General features: G+C 49.3%; 1 protein-coding gene across 1 annotated transcript in view; it reads right to left on the bottom strand.

Annotated features, from left to right (window-relative positions):
- Nucleotides 1-18,811, bottom strand: part of XPO6 (exportin 6) — a 56,823-nt gene that overhangs the window by 24,987 nt on the left and 13,025 nt on the right. The window contains exons 2-7 of the mRNA XM_082291852.1: nucleotides 15,276-15,366; nucleotides 13,498-13,610; nucleotides 10,442-10,639; nucleotides 7,804-7,963; nucleotides 7,336-7,413; nucleotides 958-1,411 (exon numbers count right to left, since the gene is read on the bottom strand). Coding sequence (XP_082147978.1) covers nucleotides 958-1,411; nucleotides 7,336-7,413; nucleotides 7,804-7,963; nucleotides 10,442-10,639; nucleotides 13,498-13,610; nucleotides 15,276-15,366 — 1,094 coding nt within the window. The remainder of the gene's footprint in view (nucleotides 1-957; nucleotides 1,412-7,335; nucleotides 7,414-7,803; nucleotides 7,964-10,441; nucleotides 10,640-13,497; nucleotides 13,611-15,275; nucleotides 15,367-18,811) is intronic.

Here is an 18,811-nt window from a genome sequence, read left to right as displayed (position 1 = left end):
GAGAATTCTGCAGCAGAACGTGCCCATCCTCCCTACAAACGGACCCACAGATTTTTTCATAAATGCTTTTTTTTCCTGAGTGGAAATTTATTTCCACCTTTGTGTACCTGTAGTAAGATACTCAGCACTTTCACACAGTTGCAACCTCTCTGCCACTGTCAGCAGCCCTGTGATGAGAGGCAGCACCAAGTCACCACCCTGCCAACACCCAGGCTCAGCCACTCAACACAACAACAAGACGAGTCTCACTTTCTCCCCTACAAGTAGGAATATCTGACATAAGGCAGTGGAGGTGTCCTAGGGAACAAAAGGTGGCAGTAACAGCCTGGAAAATGAGAATACACAGCTTCCCAAGGTGCTGCTGCTTCCCTGCTGCCTCCAGCCAAGCTTGTGGAGAGCCTTGGAGGTGGAGCCATTCAGCACTGAACAGAGCTCCCCAAACTGTGCTTGGTGGTGTTTAAAAATAAATTCAAGAAGTGAAAATAAAAAAGAATTAGAAATGGCCATGGGTCAAGGAAGGGCAGGAAGCTACTGCTGTTTGCTTCCAAGTCATGGCTCGCAGGATGTGTCCCCACTCTGTGTGGTTTGGGCAGAGTGGCAGATGCTGGGCAGAGGGGACAGAGGGGACACTGCAGTGCCTTTACCTCACGGAGCCTCTTCTGTGTTCTGTGACAACAGGGTCAGCTCTGGTGCCACCTCAGACCTGCAGTCAAACAGCAACGAACAGGACAGGCGAGGGAGAGGACAGCGAGGAGCACAAACCTGGGCCAGCAGGTCCCTCAGCAGCGAGCCCTCAGAGGCCCTTACCTGGGCACACCTACCTGTCTGCCCAGCTGCCCCAGGTGAGTAGTCTGAAAAAAAGGCCATCAGACACACCATGCATGACCCCAAAATAAACCCCCCCCAGTCCTTCAGAGAAAGCACGAGGCCCTGGCACGGCAGCTCAGCTGCTCCTACCTCTCATCCAGCTCCTCGAGCCGGCTCTTCACCGTGTGCGCGTTGTTCTCCTTGGTGATCTTCTGCAGGAGGTAGAAAGTCTGCTGGAACATGCGGAGCAGGTACTCCTCGAACTCCATAGGCACACAGTTCTTGGACATCAGTTCGTTGATGCAGGCCATGGCCAGCACGCCCAGGCGGCCCCGCTCCTGCCCCAGCACCGAGTTGTGGCTGCTGCCGTTGACCGAGGACATTTTGCGGGCGCGGGTGTCGCAGCCGAAGCGCGCGAAGTGGAAGATGGTGGTGAGCAGGGACGGGGTGATGCTCGTGGACAAAGGGATCCAGCTGAAGAGGTGTGCCAGGCACTCCAGTGCCAAGGAGCAGATGTATTCGCTGTCTGTGTCCAGGATGGGGATGGGCTGGTTCAGCAGTTTGGCTGCGCTGGGGCTCTGCAAGAGGCTACTCAAGAGGTCACCTGGGGGAGACAGCGGTGTCAGGCAGGGCATGAACCCCCAGCTGCCCAGCCCAGTCCTGTGCAGGGCCAGGAGCTGGACTCTGATGATCCCTGTGGATCCCTTCCAACTCAGAACACCCAGCAGGTTATTTGTGTGGGAGGACCTGGTGATTTCTGTACTCAGGAACTGGCCTCACACAACCCTTCTGGCCTTACCAGGCAGGGCACCCCCACAGTATTCCAGGAAACACAATGCCACGGGCTGGATTTTAGGAATTTATTGTAAAATTCTATCCCCCCATAAGGTTGAGCATCCGTGATACAAGGTGGGCACATCCCTGCTACACTGAAGGTGGCAGAGTCTTCTGCTGGCCTGTGACACTTCTGGGTGATGTTCCCATGACACCAAACAGCTCACTCAGTGCAGCACCTCTTCCCAGGGACCCAAAGCCATGGCAGGCACAGATCACATCCCCCAGCCTCCCAACCACAGCAGGACAGAAGCTTCCCAAGAAAGGTGGAGTCTGAAAAATTTGACACAGCCTCGGGATTTATCTTCCATGACTTTCTCCAGCCTCCAACTGAAGCCACATAAAGCTAATATTTGCAATATCCTGTGGCAGAGTTCCACAGCTTCACCATGAAGCTGCTTTGGTTGGGGTATGCCAGCTGCTAGTTCCATTTTCTACCCTAACAGGAAACAGAAATAATCCCTGCTTTCACTTTGTGTCAGTAGGCTTCTCATGCCGCTCCTCTCTCAGTTTCTTTGACAGAGTGAAGGTTTTACTCCTGTTGTTACTTACAGGGAAGCCACTCAAACCCCTTCATCATCTGTAGTGCCCTTCTACAAAGCTTTCATTGCTACTCTGCACCTACTGACACCACAAGAGCAGAAGTGCAGCCACCACTCAAGGTGCAGATGAGCCTCAGTTCCACAGAGCAGCACAGCAGGTGATTATTTCTGACTGCTGCTGCTGTGAATTCTCTGTAGAATGATGTGGAGAAGCTCTAAAGCTAATCCTGCCTAGTCCAGGGTGAACTCCCCCCTCACAGCAAGTGGGGACCATATCCACTCACCTTTCATCTCCCACCTCTAACCAAGCCACCAACAATCCAGAGACTCCCCTGTCCCTGATGGCCTTCGCTTCCTCAAAAGCTTTTGGAATCCAAGGGCCAGCCCCAGCCAGGCTGCCTTTCCCACAGATGGTGCCCACAATCTCCAGGCTTCCACCTGCTGCAAAATTATTCACCCTCCCCAGGTTGTTCAATGCACTTCTCCTCCTTGAGTACAAACAATCTCCTCATCTTTAAAAATCTGCCACTTGCTGTGCTACAGAATCTGAAGTTCTCAGAGAACCTGAGGGATTTTTTCTGGAAGTGAAACATCCAGACACACCAGCAGTGCCAGAATAACAGCTATGATTTACTGAGCTACTTGCAACGTACACAAGAGCCCGAGTGATGAACACAGCCCCCCTAAGTCTTCATTTTTCACCAAGATTTATGTCTTACATCACTAAACTCCTAATTCCCTGCCAAGCCTTATCACTGCTTCTTTCTCCTGCACTCCAGAAACTGAGGGCATCACGTGGCTTGGGCTGAACGAGACAATCCAGCCCTTCAATCTCAGCACTGAACCCCCCTGTGGGGACAGTCACACATGTACAGCTCACACTGTGCTTTGACAGACCCCTGAAGCTCAACAAGGCCAAGTGCACCAGGGCTGGGGCAATCCCAAGCACAAACCCAGGCAGGCCAGGAAATGGACTGAGAACAGCCCTGGGGGAAGGATTTGGAGTGCTGGAGGATGAGAGCTGGCCATGTCCTGGCTGTGAGCACCCAGAAACCCCCTCTGTGCTGGGCTGAGCCCCAGTGTGGGCAGCAGGGGAGGGGGGGATTCTGTACCTCTGCCCCCTAAGGTGAGACCCTACCTGCAGAGCTGCCCCAGCCCTGGGGCCAACAGCAGAGGGACGTGGAGCTGCTGGAGAGAGCCCAGGGGAGGCCACGGAGATGCCCCAAGGGCTGGAGCCCCTCTGCTCTGGAGCCAGGCTGAGAGAGCTGGGGGTGCTCACCTGGACAAGAGAAGGCTCCAGGGACACCTCAGAGCCCCTTGCAGGGCCTAAAGGGGCTCCAGGAGAGCTGCAGAGGGACTGGGGACAAGGGACGGAGGGACAGGACACAGGGAATGGCTTCCCAGTGCCAGAGGGCAGGGCTGGATGGGATATGGGGAAGGACTTGTTCCCTGGGAGGGTGGGCAGGCCCTGGCACAGGGTGCCCAGAGCAGCTGTGGCTGCCCCTGGATCCCTGGCAGTGCCCAAGGCCAGGCTGGACATTGGGGCTTGGAGCAGCCTGGGACAGTGGGAGGTGTCCCTGCCCATGGCAGGGGTGGCACTGGATGACTTTTAAGGTGCCTTCCAACCCAAACTATCGTTACTCTTTTAACCATTCAGTTCAGCCAACTCCACAAATATCAATGAGAATTACAGATTCTCGTCTTTTAATCCATCCACACCAGAAACTCTCAGTGATGTTCCTGTAACTCCCAGCAGTTGGTCCAAGTGCTTTGCATGCACTTAAATCACTGAAGCTCTGAGCTTTAGGAATTTTCAGTGTCTTTGCAAATAGGTGACAAATTTACAGCATCAGCTGCTTTCATGCCAAAGGAGAAACCTCCCAGTGCCTGGCTCTGCAGCAGGAAGCCAGCCACAAATACTTCTGCTGCTCATCTGTTTGCCATAGGTGAGTGAATATTCCTGAGGAAGGGATTCATCAGAAAATGTGCTATAAATCATGCACAGACAGCATTTGGAGGCTGAGATTGTTGCTGAGTAAATCCTACACCAATGCAATAACTCAAATGTTGTCCAACATGGGACATTATCAGAGTTCCTTTGCTTGAGTGATATGAGAAATGAGTTTAACGTTGTCTTCAAGTGCTATTTAAAACATATTTAAGACTTGCAAGTAACCATTTCACTCCACTTCCCTGTGCAAATAAAAAATAGGAAGCAGAGGTTTTCCAAGTTCCTAAAGAGAATTGGGCTCTGATGGAAAATATTAACCATTTATGGGGACTCAGGAGCTTGTTTTGCCTCTTGGAACACCTTTAACTTCACCTGAATGGAAAGAGCAAAGGGTGCTGGCCTCATTTAAGCAATGAAAACAATCAAGAGTCACCAGTAAACAGGAACTGAGCCCTGCATGAATTGAGTCTCAGGGAGCACAGAATGAGCAAGCAGTGGATCAGAGGGAAGCACTTGGTGTTCCTTTTGGAGGTGGTGGAATCGTCATCTCTGGAAGTGTCCAGAAGCCATGTGGATGTTGCACCTGGGGACATGGTTTAGTGGTGACTCAGCAGTGCTGGTTAATGGTTGGACTCAGAGTCTTTTCCAACCTCAGTGATTCTGTGACTTCAAGAAGTTGAAGCACAACCACTTTTAACATGGAGACAGCAAAGGCACAGCACAACAAAATAAAACAGAGAGAGGAGTTTCACACAAACGAATTTGCACAGGAAAAGTGAAACTTCTAAAGGCACTGCCAGTGTGGTCCTGCTTCTTATGATGCCATGAAGATTTTCTGCCTTTTCTTTTATAGCCCTGTTATACCTTTTTTACAACTTCTGTATTCTTAGTGCTTTTTGCCTACATTCTTGGACTTGTTTGTCAAGCTGAGAGACTCAACATTTTAGAAGCTTCGTAGCTGGGGATCAGTGTGGCCCAGACCCCAAGGTCCCCTCCAGAACACATTCTAGAAACTAAGATAGAACCATCCAGGGGAAGGTTCCTTGGGGAGGGGGGCTCACTTGAGCCTCTCATTGGGGAATCTTTGAGAGATCTGCTAATTAGTAACACCTATAATGATATACCAGATCTTTTGGGGTGGGCATTTTGTGGGGTGCATTTAGGTGCATATGACCTGGACGTGTGCACCTAAGGATCCTTAAAATAAATCCCAAGGTAAAATCCCTTTTCCCCTTCTAACCGTGTCTGACTCTTGATTTTAAGACCAGGAAAAGGCATCACTTATAATTACCTTGAAAAAACACTGGGTAAAAAGTTGGTTTGTTTTCCCTGAGAGGGGAGAAAGGAAAAGCCCAGCACAGAAGTGCAGCCTGCTTCCAGTTTGGGAAACACGATCCCAAGTCACGAGGTGAACACACAGGTGGATGAAAGCTGCCTCAGCACAAGCCCCAGGGGACTGAGGGACATCTCCACCAGGCTTCCACGACAGCCAGCCCAGAATTTGTTCCACCAGTGCCCTCCCCCAGCACCATTCTTGACCACTGACACCAGAAGCTTTGATCTTTTCTGGAAATATTTCCTCCTCAAACTCTTCCCAGCTACGGCAAAATCCGCTCCCCCCCTGCCAACCCAAAGGAATATTTCTTCCCATTCAAGTGTGTGGTCTGTATATAAATATAGAAGTATCTTCTACAGGAAAGGAGCACTCTAAGTGCTGCTGCAACTTCAGTGTGAAAGGTTTAGCACGAAGCAAAACACTACCAACAGCTTATCAGAGGCAGCTGTCTGGAGCTGCTGGTGCAATCTGGCCACAAGGAAATGATCTGCAACTCCCAGGGAACTGTTCAAGGTCCCAGGGACGAGGAAATGTGTGCCAAGGACAAGGACACAAAAATGTGTTCTCCATTTCAGAGGTAACCAAGAAATAGAGATGTTAACGGGTTAACATCAGATAAGCACTCACACAAAAGTCTAACAGGAACAGACAGAAAACAAACTTTCACAATCACAGAACAGTTTGGGTTGGAAGGAACCTTAAAGCTCATCAGGTTCCACCCCCTGCCATGGGCAGGGACATCTTCCACTGTCCCAGGCTGCTCCAAGCCCCATCCAATCTGGCCTTGGACACTGCCAGGGATGGAGAAGCCACAGCTTCTCTGGGCACCCTGTGCCATTTCACAGAGACTTGGCTACTTTTATTTTCTTCTTCCTATGTAGGATTCAGTTTTACTCCATGGGCTTTTGATGTGCTCACAGCTGGAATTCAGGGGACAATGCCAACCCCATGCACGGCCACAGGCTTGGGGCAGAGGGGCTGGAAAGTTGCTCAGTGGAAAAGTGTGGGCAAGAAGGCAATGGCACCTGGCCTGGACCAGCACTGGGGTGGCAGCAGGACCAGGGCAGGGACTGTCCCCTGTGCTGGCACTGCTGAGGCACCTCCAGTCCTGTGTGCAGTTCTGGGCTACTCACAACATTGAGGGGCTGGAGCGTGTCCAGGGAAGGGAAGGGAGCTGGGGAAGGAGCTGGAGCCCCAGGAGCAGCTGAGGGAACTGGGAAAGGGGCTGAGCCTGGAGCAAAGGAGGCTCAGGGGGGTCTTGTGGCTCTGCACAAGTCCCTGACAGGAGGGGGCAGCCGGGGGGTCAGGCTCTGCTGCCAGGGAACAGGGACAGGAGGAGAGGGAACGGCCTCAGGCTGGGCCAGGGGAGGTTTAGGTTGGATATTGGGGAAATTCCTCCATGGGAAGGGTGGTCAGGCACTGGCACAGCTGCCCAGGGCAGTGCTGGGGTCACCATCCCTGGGGGGATTCAAAAGTCATGTGGATGTGGCACTTGGGGACACGGGTCAGTGGTGGCCTTGGCAGTGCTGGAATAACAGCTGGACTTGATGACTTTAGAGGGCTTTTCCAACCTTAACAATTCCATGATTTTGACTCACTGTCATCAGAGCACTTTGCACTGACACTTCAGGATGGTTTGTGCCATCTGAGGACAACAAGCAGCTCTGTGGGCACTTTTTAATGAGGTGACACTTGCAGTGGGGCATCCCCACAGTGGCCATTGTTTCTTTGTGTAAGGAATTTGTTGGCCTATGGAAAGCTCTAGGGAAGGGTTATTATGAGAGGTTAGACAGTAAAGGAAGGAATCTGTGCCTGATCCTGCAGGTTTAAGTACATGGAAACCCCATCTTGCAGCTTCTCCTTACCACTTTCTCCTGAGGTTGGGGATGGTGGTGGAGTGGCAGCAGTAGCACTGTGCTTATCCCAGATGCTCTCCAAAATACCTGGCCAAAGAGAGACCTTTCAGAATTGCCTTCTCAAAAACACACTGATCTAACAAACAGCGCAGTCTGCAGGAGAACTTGGCCAGAACACACCTCGAGTGCTTTGAGAAGGGACAGAAACACTCAACAACATCTTCTCTTAGTGAGCCCAAAGCCAATCTCCATCCCTCTTCACAGAGGGAGCCCAGCAGCTGCTCTGCTACACAGGCTGGTTCATATTAAGTTGACCCAGGGCAGAGCTGAGTGTTCCAAGTGCAGCAGCAGCCACTACATCACCCCCATTTTTCTTCCCTGAGCCCCGGGAGTGCCAGCCCAGCAGCACCTCTGGGTGGTGAGGGGGACACACTGCTGGCAGTGGCATGAGGGTGGGTGGCACTGTGTGACTCGTACCTGTGAGGAGCCCCAGCACTGTCTGCACCTGGTCCAGGAGCAGCTTGCGCAGCTCCTCCTTGCGGGCCACACTCAGGTCCTCGCGGGGACACGCCAGCTCCTCCGAGGTGGTTTTCAGCATGATCAGGCCCAGGGGAGTGGTCACAGGAGACTGGATCAGCTGAGGAGGACAGGAGAGCAGTGTGAGGGCAACATTCACTGACAGACAGGGGTTAGCAACACTACTCACGGTTTACAACAGCCTCGCCACCGAGGGCACACCAGGTCCCACAGATACATTCAATTTCCCCAGACGTGAATCTCTGATGTCGCAACAGCTTGAGCCCCATGGGAATCCTTGGGGTTTCAAGAGAGCTTTCATAATGTCCTTGCACATGTTCTGTGTCTCAGCACGTTCACAGGAAGAGCCTGTCCCTTCTGTTTGCTGCATCCTCTGACCTCAGCCCTGCCCAGCATCACCTCAGCACCAGCAGCTCACACCTCACAGCCCAGCAGCTTCCCCAGAAAAATCCCACCCTTCCCACAAGGCCCAAAGGCTGCAGCCAGGACAGACAGCCCCAGGACACAGATGAGGGATCTGACCTCCCTTTGCACCTGTATTTCATCTCAAACTGGAAATTGCGTTTCCCCCAGAAAGAGAAATTTCTGCCCATGCTGGAACAGGGCTGGACAAAAAGCTGACTTGTGCCTCCCTCAGCCACTGGGATATTAGAGACTTGTTCAAGTGGGACAAAGTTTTCTTTCCAGCTCTTCACTGCTGACCAGACACATCCAAAGGGATTTATGCACTGCTCTCTCTGGGAGAAAAAAGGCCCAAAACCAATCCTGGTTGCTACAAGTAATCCTTGAAGCCATAGTTCTGTAATCCAGGCTGACTTTGGTCCTGATCCCCTAACCCTCCAAAGGAGAGCTAGGCTGAGTTAACACCGCTAAAAACACTGAGGTTGGTGAAATATTTGGGGAGCAAACAGCCCATCTAAAAGTTCTTCATCTGGACACACATCTTGGCTTTTAGAAAGGAAGTCCCAGACACAGGAGCAGATGGCAAAGAGCTCAATGAAACACCCAACTTGTTGGTAAATTGTGAAGGGACTGAAAATCATCTCTCAGAATATTTTCTGACAAACCCAGGGAGTTTTACCAATACCAGGCACTGGTACCTCAGTCAGGCTAAACAAATTTTAAACCTCTAAGGAAGCAGCACTTTATGTAGAATTACTGGATTTGCAGAATGACAACACAATAGCTCAATTTACCTTTCTTCTCCACCCCTCCAGAGGTTCAGTAAAAGGTTTAGAGACTACTCAGAGTACTGGGATACAATTTAATGCTAAAGAACATGTTGCAAATGATCTCAGAGAAGTCCTGAGAACAGGGCTCATCTGCAATTCTAACAGCAAATCATTCTGCTCCTGTGCTACTCTTCCTTCTGTTGAGGCCCTGGAATTCAGCATTACTGTTTTTCTTCCACTTTTTCTGAACATTTTAGGAATGTGTCTGCCACATAATTTATGGGAACATTTCCCTCCGCTGCTGAGCTCACAAGGAGAGGCTTAAGGGAAAATAGATTCCTCAAGGGAGCTCTGCAATCCCTTAAGAAAACCCCAGGGTGCTAGAAAGGCCAGGAGAGCTCAGGCTGCCTTTCAGTTTGGATCCAGGTGAAACGAGAGGTGAAACTCCAAGTGGAAACAGTTATCTCCAAGTATTTGTTATCAAACTGACAACTGAGGCAAAACCTGCAGCACCTCCCTCTCCAGAGCACTGTCAGCAAAGTGATTACACCAGCCAGCAATGAGCTCTGGAGCCAAGATAGTCTTTTTTTTTTTAATTTTGCAATTAATACTAGATCCATTTGCCTTAACAAATAAACTCTTGCCACTCAAGGACTCGGATTTAAATAACTGCCTTGTGGCTTGGCCGTGGGCTTTGCTGCATTCAAATCATGTAATTATGTCAGCAGAAAAAGCCTGTGCAGCACTTCAGTTTACACTCAGCCTCTTTAAGCCAATTAGGAACAATTTTAAGGGAACTGGAGACAAAATACTCCAACAAAAAGAGGTTTGCACTAGCCTGGTGAGGCTCCAGCAGCAGCCTGGCTCAGGATTCCCTGTAAGGATGCTGAAGTGCAACCAACATTCCAGCTAATAACGTGGATTCAGTCAGGATCCTCCAATTCATAGCTGAGCCTTCCTGCAGGAGCCCTCTTAAACACCCCAACAACATCCCATTAGTGACCTTAAGGATGAGGTACCAGAGATTTTGGGGTGTCTTTGGCTGTTGGGTGAAAAACCTCCAACAGCCCCATTGAGAAACTGCCCTTCTGAGAATCAGTGACACATCCATGGTTTTATTGATTTTCTTTTGTTTAAAGAACAACTTACACTCCCTGCATTTTCAAGAACTAGCCCATAGTAGTTCAAAGTGAATACTTGTGGCACAATATTGTTCCTTCCTCAAAACACTTTTAACCCTAGAGTGAAATGTAACATGTAAAAAGTTGAGTGTTACCACAAAATCAAAAAGGAATTTACGAAGCAACATTTAATATTTAATCTTCATCAAAAGAAATCCCTGCTCAAGGAAACAAAATGATGTTTCTAAGGGAAAAATTGGCTTCATTCATGGATAGACTTCTTACCTGCAGGATGTTGGTGAAGAAGTCGTGGTAGAACATGGGCCAGTCTTGGCGGCCGATGTCCACGATGACTTTGCAGAGCTTGTTCCTGATGAAGTAAGGCAGAGTTTTGTGGTGAGCCAGCAGCAGCTTGGGCAGGCAGCTCCTGATCTCCATCTTGTCCTGGGATGGGACTCCCAGCCACATCTTATTGATCAGGTTCTGGAAAAGCAAAGGACGTGCCAAATGAGCTCACCTTGGAGGTGGAGAACCAGGGAATGTCAGACTGGTTGGGGCTGGAAGGCACCTTAGAAGTCATCCAGTGCCACCCCCTGCCATGGCAGGGACACCTCCCACTGTCCCAGGCTGCTCCCAGCCCCAATGTCCAGCCTGGCCTTGGACACTGCCAGGGATCCAGGGGCAGCCACAGCTGCTCTGGGCACCCTGTGCCAGGGCCTGCCCACCCTCCCAGGGAACAATTCCTTCCCAATATCCCATCCAGCCCTGCTCTCTGGTAGTGGGAAGCCATTCCCTGTGTCCTGTCCCTCCATGCCTTGTCCCCAGTCTCCTGGAGCCCCTTTAGTCACTACAAGGGGCTCTGAGGTGTCCCTGGAGCCTTCTCTTCTCCAGGCTGAACAACACAAAGCAGGGACAGAGCTGCTGCACCTCATGGCCCAGGACTGGCAGTGCCACAATGGAGCTGAAGTTACTGGTTTAACTGGTTTTGGGTCAAGCAGAACTAGTGGCAGGCACAGAACTATTTTCTCTACCTTTTAACCCTGGGCACTGAGGTTTCCCCCTCTAAAGGGGGAAGCACAGCCTTGGATGAAGCAGGAAAAGAAAATCAGGGAAGCAGGTTTGATTTTCCATGCCTCTGATGCCCTCCAGGTCTCCTGAAGCTGAGCTGGAAGGGCACTGGAGCAGGCACTGCCTGGCAGTGACAAGGCACCACTAGCACAGAAAGCTTTTAGTCCACTTAAAGCCAGACAGAATCCAAAGAAAAGCAGAGTTGCAAATTGCTTCCCTGCCCTGCTACAAACCCATTTAGGGCTCTGGGGCTGAATCTCTTGGGATAACCCAGAGGAGGCTGAGGGAATGTCTGTGGCCCTCTGCAGGGTTCAGCCTGGAGAAGGAGAACACTGAAGATCACAATCATAGCCTGGTTTGGGTTGGAAGAAGCCTCAAATATCCAAAACTGGAAGGTGATGTATGTTCAAAGGAGATGCAATCCACAGTAGGATGTACTGCACAGAGTGTCCAGTTCCCAGTGCAGAGGTACACAGGGATATTTATACAGAAGTCCCTCAAAGAAGTTGGTTTTGGTGTTTTCTAGCAGAGCAAATCCAGAAGTACTGCTTAAAAACAATGGCCAAGCAGCTGAGGGTTCCTTGCTGCAAGTCCAGAATCCCAATAAAACTGGAAGATGTTTTAGCTTTAACATCCACCCTTCAATGCCCACTGTGTTCTGCCCTACTCCTCCCACCTGCCAGCAGCAGCTTTCTCCCTATAAATGCTTGTGGGAAGATGTTTTCTTTTCCAAAAAGCAGGAGGTGAAAATAATTCATCTGGAAGGGGGCCAGGAGGAGTTTTAGTCCAAATGCACTGCTAACTTCCTAAACAGTCTGGGAAATCCACGTCCTTGGGCAGTTTGGGGAATGATCCTTGTGAGCACAGCCCTTTGATCCAGTACCCAAGGACAGCTGGGGAAGCTGCAGGCTGGGGCACACCATGGCTCTGAGGAGCAGTTCATGTCCAGCACTGCACCAGTTAATTTTGGGAATTCAAGCCCCATGGAGAGATCCTCATCTCCCAGCTGGGCTCGGGACTCCTGTCCCTCCCTCTGCACTGCACAGTGATTTCTTTATTCTGGGCACAGTTAGGTTTTTCAGGGCTACTTTTTGCCCCTCCAGGGAGGCAGAGGCTCAGTAACCAAAGTCCATAAAATATCCTGAGCTGGTAGGATCCACACAGGATGATCCCAAGGATCACTGAATCTAACTCCTGGCCCTGCCTTTCTTTTACTCATCAGGAAAATCAGTGGGACACCATCCCCTGAACAGGAATAATTCCCATGTCATTTGCCATGATCACCCCTTTTTGAGGGGAAGGTAAATCAGATTCAATTTGCAGATGGGGTCCAGACTCCCTCTGCAATCCCTAATAAGTAAAATGAATATTTAAGAGAAGAAATCAACAATTATGTGGATAATTTGTAAAAACAACACAACTTTTAAGAGCAGAGTTTTTACCTGAACATGTAATTTATCTAAAAAGTGGCTCAGTGCAAGGGCTATAAACCCCCCTGATTTAGGGACTATTAACCCCTCTGATTTAGGGGCACAGCTCAGAGTGCCCACCCAGCCAAGAACACAACACACAGGCCACAAATGGCCCAGACTGAGGTGTGACATGGACCAAATCCCAGGATGTCCTCAGGGAAAGACACTGAGCCAGTCACTGAGAAATCAGTGACACAGAGCTATTCACAGAATACTTTTGCTTAGTCCAGTAGACACAGATCAAGACCAAGGCTTTTAACCCAAATTTTGTTCTTTTTGAAGCAGGTGAAGAGTGGGATGTGGTTGTCTAAGAGAGACCCCTCACCTCTACAACCAGCACAAGCTTGCAGGATGTAGCTCAAGAGCACCAACCACAACTACAAAATGTCAGAAGAATAACAAAAAATAAAAGCAAGTTTGCCTTCCCTGTCAGCACTCAAAGGCTGCAGGAGCCAGGAGCAGGTAATCACCCCCATCTTTCTGATCATAAAAACAGCTTCAAAGCAATAACACCCTTAAAAGCATTGTGCAGAAACTCAAGCAGTCTCTGAAACTGGAGGTAATTTGTACTTAGAGATGCCAGGAAATGAATTCTTCAATTTGTGTACAAAGATTCATATTCTCCCACTCCGAGCCTGCCATTAAGCAACCTCTCTAGCAGAGAGCAATAAAAGCATCTTTTATCACTGTACTTACCAGGGCTGCCATTTCAGACAAACATTTCCCCCCAAAAAAATCGATTGCCAGATAAAACTGCACCAGGCAGAGAATGCACTGAGCAGGCAGGAGCTCAGCCCTCACCTCAAACACTGTCAGGCTGTACATCATCACATAATCATTCCTCGTGCTGGACAGGAAGTACAGGCAGAATCTCCAGGCTCCTATCTGCTGGGCAAAGTTATTTAAAAGCTCCTCTGCAAAAAAAAAAAACCATAAAAATAAAATATTACTTTAAAATGTACTTCAGTTTTAATTTGACTTTGATGTAAAATATACCATTAAAATTCTGTAGCTGCAAATAAAGCCATAACAATGTATAGTGATAGCACAGCAAGTGAGCAGGGAAGAGACCCTGTGCTCAGGGAATGACCCAAACAACCTGGAGGAAGGCAAAAAATAGAATAAAATCACATTCTCCAGTGTTTAAAGCAATGGAACAACAGGCTTTAATGAAAACAAAAGAGATGTGCCATGTTAGAATCAGTTTTGACATCAATACTGCAGCAGAGTAAGAGGTGAATATTAAAACAAATCACACAACAATTGTGTTAGGAGCGTTGTTATTTTAGCTGTGAAAGCCAAATGTTGGGATTTCGGGTCATTGTGAGAGAGCAGGAGCAGCTCAGACCACAGTGTTCTACACCCACCTTCTTTTAATGCAACTCCAAGAGCTGCTGGCTTTGTGGCAGCTCAGGGTAGCAGAAACCTCCCTGAACGCTCAGGGGACGATTTGGTCACCTCTCTTGAGGTGACAATGTGACAAAGATAAAAGCCACAAGGGCTGCTTTACAGGCTAAGCAAATTTAAGGCCTAATCAATTGTTTTCTTTCCTGCAATTTAAGCAGGAAAGTGAGGGATACCTTTTCCACAGGAGATCACCATCGGAAAAACCACAGCAAAAACCTTGTGTTGTTTATTTTACGGGATTTCTGGAACAAGCCTTTCATGCTGATCACACTTTTGGCACAAGATGGCAGAAACACAACAATCCCAGAATTATTTGGGTTGGAAGGGACCTTCAAGTTTATCCATTCCACCCCCTGCCATGGGCAGGGACACCTCCCACTGTCCCAGGCTGCTCCCAGCCCCATCCAGCCTGACCTTGGGCACTGCCAGGGATCCAGGGGCAGCCACAGCTGCTCTGGGCACCCTGTGCCAGGGCCTGCCCACCCTCCCAGGGAGCAATTCCTTCCCAATATCCCATCCAGCCCTGCCCTCTGGCACTGGGAAGCCATTCCCTGTGTCCTGTCCCTCCATCCCTTGTCCCCAGTCTCCTGCAGCTCTCCTGGAGCCCCTTTAGGCCCTGCAAGGGGCTCTGAGGTGTCCCTGGAGCCTTCTCTTGTCCAGGTGAACACCCCCAGCTCTCCCAGCCTGGTTCCAGCCCTCAGAGCATCCCTGTGGCTGCTGGGGAATAAAAGGAATGTGCCTCTTTACAAGCATCACCACAAGCAGCTCCCCCAGAGCACCTGCAGGATCCCTGCTGCCTTCCAGGACATATTTAACACCACCACCCAAAGGGAATTGCTGTTATTACTGCTTGACATCCCACAAGAACTGGGACAGCCTGGCTTTGCACTCCTAATGCTGAAGTCCGTGCTCCATCTCCAGGCAGAGGTTTTCCAGGACACACAATCCAACAATGTACAGAGAAAATGTCACTGCTGTATCATCCATAGGAGCTGTCACAGATTCCCTGGAACCCAAACTATGAAAACCTTTCCTTCCAGTTCCCACCTAAGCAGGAGAGGGGGAGATGCCAGTTCAGTGTCAGGCACAGACTGAACACAACCAGTCCCCCCTGCTGAGGGCTGCAGGCAGGAATACCACCAGGAGCATCCTTGGAAGAGGCAGGAACTCACCTATCTCACGTTTCCGCTCATTTGTTGTGCAATTGTGGAAAAACTCTGTCATCAGGCTCTCCAGAGCCCGCAGCGAGGCCTCTTCTGATGCCTGGGAATGACATTGAAGGAAAGAGTTACAACTAATTCCCACTCTTGATGCCTTTAGGGACTACCTAAAACCAGAGGCCAGACAAAATTAAGAGAATAAAAGCAGTTATATTTATTGAAGAGACTTCAGGTACATTTAGGGCAGATGAAGCCCCCAGAGGCTACACCCAAAAATGGACGTTGGGTCACAGGTTTTTCACACTTCTGGAAGTTTGGTCCATTTGCATATCGGGGGTTAATCCCCCAATTACAGCTCCATGTAATGAAGTCATTCACCCCAAGTTTGCTCCTCCCCAGCTCACTGTTGTTTACATTTCTCGGGGCCTGAGGCAGTGAGGTGTCCTTGATTCCCAGGCCTGGAGAGGAATTGTTTTGTCTGACCAAGATGGGAGAACAGCAGCTACCAGGCTGTGTGGAGTTTACAGTTACACACTAAAGAACTGCAGGATCACAAATACATGAGAAATATGAAAGCTAAAACCCTAAGGCATCACTCTGACACAGGAAGGTGGCATTAGAACATCCCAGATGCACCAGAATCCAGCATAGGGCAAATAACTGGGAATTCAAACTGCTCATCGGTAGCAGCAAGATTTGCCCACTGCACATGAAAGCTTTGGACATGAAGGAGCATTTGCTCAGCTCTGTTCATGAGGACAGCAACACAACAAACTTTTTATTTTGGCGGCATTCAGGAATTCTAAGCGAATAAATAACTCTCACAAAGACAGCAAGTTCGAGTAAAGATGCTTTCAGATGTTCAGCAATCATAAATATCCTGTCATGGGAAGCATAAACCTTGAGAGGATTTCTTCTGGACACCAGGAGGAATTTCTTCCCACAGAGGGTGAGCAAGTATTGGAATGGGCTGCTCAGGTGGGTGGTGGAGTGCCCATCCCTGGAGGTGTCCAAGGAAAGCCTGGATGTGGCACTCAGTGCTCTGGGCTGGGGACATGGTGAGGATGGGGCACAGCTTGGACTCGATGATCCTGGAGGTCTTGTCCAACCTCAACCATTCCATGATTCTGTGACCCCTGACACCTCTTCCTGTCTTTGCCTTGGTGCCATCCTGCTCCTCAGGAAGCTTGAAAAATTAAGGCATTTCCAGCACTCTAAAAAGCAGTGTGCCAGTATTCAGCAATCTGATTCAAGAAGAACAGGCCCCCCCCCCCCCCAATTTAGCTTTTATTCTTGGAAATCATTAGTTACAGTTTCAAGCCTTAAAGAAATTATCAGGATTAGCATCCAGCTGTAGTTTTGGAGCTCTCTGGAGTTGGGATGATTTTATTCTGGCAAGGCAACAGCCTTAGAAACAGTCCTGCTACAGCACAGGCCATGCCAGAGCTGTGTCTCCAATGTTTTCAACCCATGCTATCAATAATAAACCCATCAAGATTCAAGCCCAGACCTTCAAGCACAGGAACAAAGTAAACATTTAAGAAAACTGAAATTTCTGCCTCAAAAACCCCCAAACCAGAAACGAAAGCCATGCCTGGCAGTCTCCTGCAGAGAAGAGCATGTGAGACATCCTGCAGAAACACTCCAGGCTTCTGCTCATTCCCATTTCCATGCACTGCAGTTTTCCCAAGGGCCAAGCAGCAGGAGCCCCTCCTCACTGCATTAACCCCCGGGAACACCAACAACTCCACCCTGAGGGCTCTGCTCTGCAGCAGCTGGAAGTGGATGCTCTGCAGGACACCAACCATTTCCATTTACAAAGGAATACTGAATTCCATCCTACCTTTCCTCTTCCATCCCCGCTTTTCCCTTTTCTTCTTGCTTTTTAAAGCCCTGCTCTAGAAACCAAGCACTATTTCAGGAAGAGATGTTGTTAGTGGGAAATTGGCTTCAAACAACCAACAATCCAAGCAGAGCCACGTTTGCAGCTCAAGTTTCCAGCTTGAATCCCTTTATGCTTGGGCTGCAAACGTCCCTTCAGCCACGGATCAGCCTCCTGCCAGTCACCGTTCCCAGATAACAGCACCACTGTGGATAAGAGCCTCACTTTAAAAAGAAATATTTGACTAAGTGGAGTCCTTAATTACTTAGGATACGGCCACACTTAGGACGTTTGTGGGACAGAAGTTGTCCTCAGTTCCTCCCAAGCAGACCCACACATACAAATCCAGTATTTTCCTAAATCCCTGCACTTCATTTCTCTGCTGCTCACAGAGTGAGTCTCACCAGCAGTTTCTGACGCCAAACCCCCAAAGATGAGTTTCCAATCTCGATTTGATGCAAATTCCTCTGAGAGCAGAACTGCTCTCCCACTCCACCTTCCACCATCCAAGACCAAGATCACCTCAATCCACGGAAAACTCTTGGTCCTTCACAGGATGGAAGGGCTCAGACATCTTTGGATACTTAATTCAATCCTTCTTCAGCAAGAATAGTTGACATAAATACTTTTCTTCCAAGATTCAAGATTTATATCCCGCTTTTGGAAATAAATTATGGAGTTCTTATAAATCTTGAACTTCTGCCATGTCCTCCACTCGCTTCAGCACTGAGATTTAGAAGATTCTATTCCTTAGGAACACAGTTAATCTTCCAAAGCAGAACACCACGATCGTGATGTTCAACTTGTCAAAAGCAGGAAGAAAAGAAACCAGAGAGCACAACACGAGGATTTCATGCAAAAAGCCCAGGCTGGAGAGCATCCAAGGCCACCTTGGGCACAAAGACACAGCAGGACCTATAAGATTGCTCTCTCCTCTTGTTTGACTTCTTGGGGCTCTTTGGGAGGTTTGGCCAAAGGAAGATCAAGAAGGAAAAATTGTCTGAGGTAACCAAAGCCCAGACCAGGATCCCCTTCTACCTCCAGGCTGGACTTACCAAGGACCTGCATTTGCTGATGCCTTCGGGTATTCCTGAAGTTACCCAGATCCTGGGACACGTGGTCATCCCCCAGCTCTCCAGCAAAGGCTCTGATAAGGAGGCCACTGAGATAAGGAGGTCGCATGCTGTGCAGAGCTGCAGGGGAAGGTTGCTGTACCTGTACCCAGATGTCTGGGAAGTGGATTAATGAGACTCCAATCAAAGTCCAGCTGTTTGGAGCACCTGGGACTGCACCTGGAATATTTCCTAGTGTTATTCCCATGTTAACAAGCAGTTTCCTTTCTTTTAGGGTTCCCTGTTTACTCTGCATCAAGGAGAAGGACAGGCAGAACCAGCAGTGCTGAGTTCAGGCTCTGGTCTGAAATTCTGGGTCATGCAGAGATTTCATTTTTCCAAGGTTTTCAGGGAAAGTGTGGACCATCAGGAACAGAATTTACCCCAGTTTTCTATGTCAGGGCTGGCAGTTTGCCTCACCTCCACGAAGCATTACTAAATATGCAACTATTGACATAGAAATACTTCCCACTCTCTTTCAGAAGTCAAACCTGACCCCTTCACCCCTAGTGCCTCCCAGGGCTGGATCAATCAGGAAATACCATTTCTCCCTT

This window comes from Coloeus monedula (assembly GCF_965178545.1).
Source record: "Coloeus monedula genome assembly, chromosome: 16".
In the NCBI taxonomy this organism is placed as follows: Eukaryota; Metazoa; Chordata; class Aves; order Passeriformes; family Corvidae; genus Coloeus; species Coloeus monedula.
The sequence above is the reverse complement of the archived record's forward strand: the minus strand, read 5'-3'. Positions and strand labels throughout refer to the sequence as shown.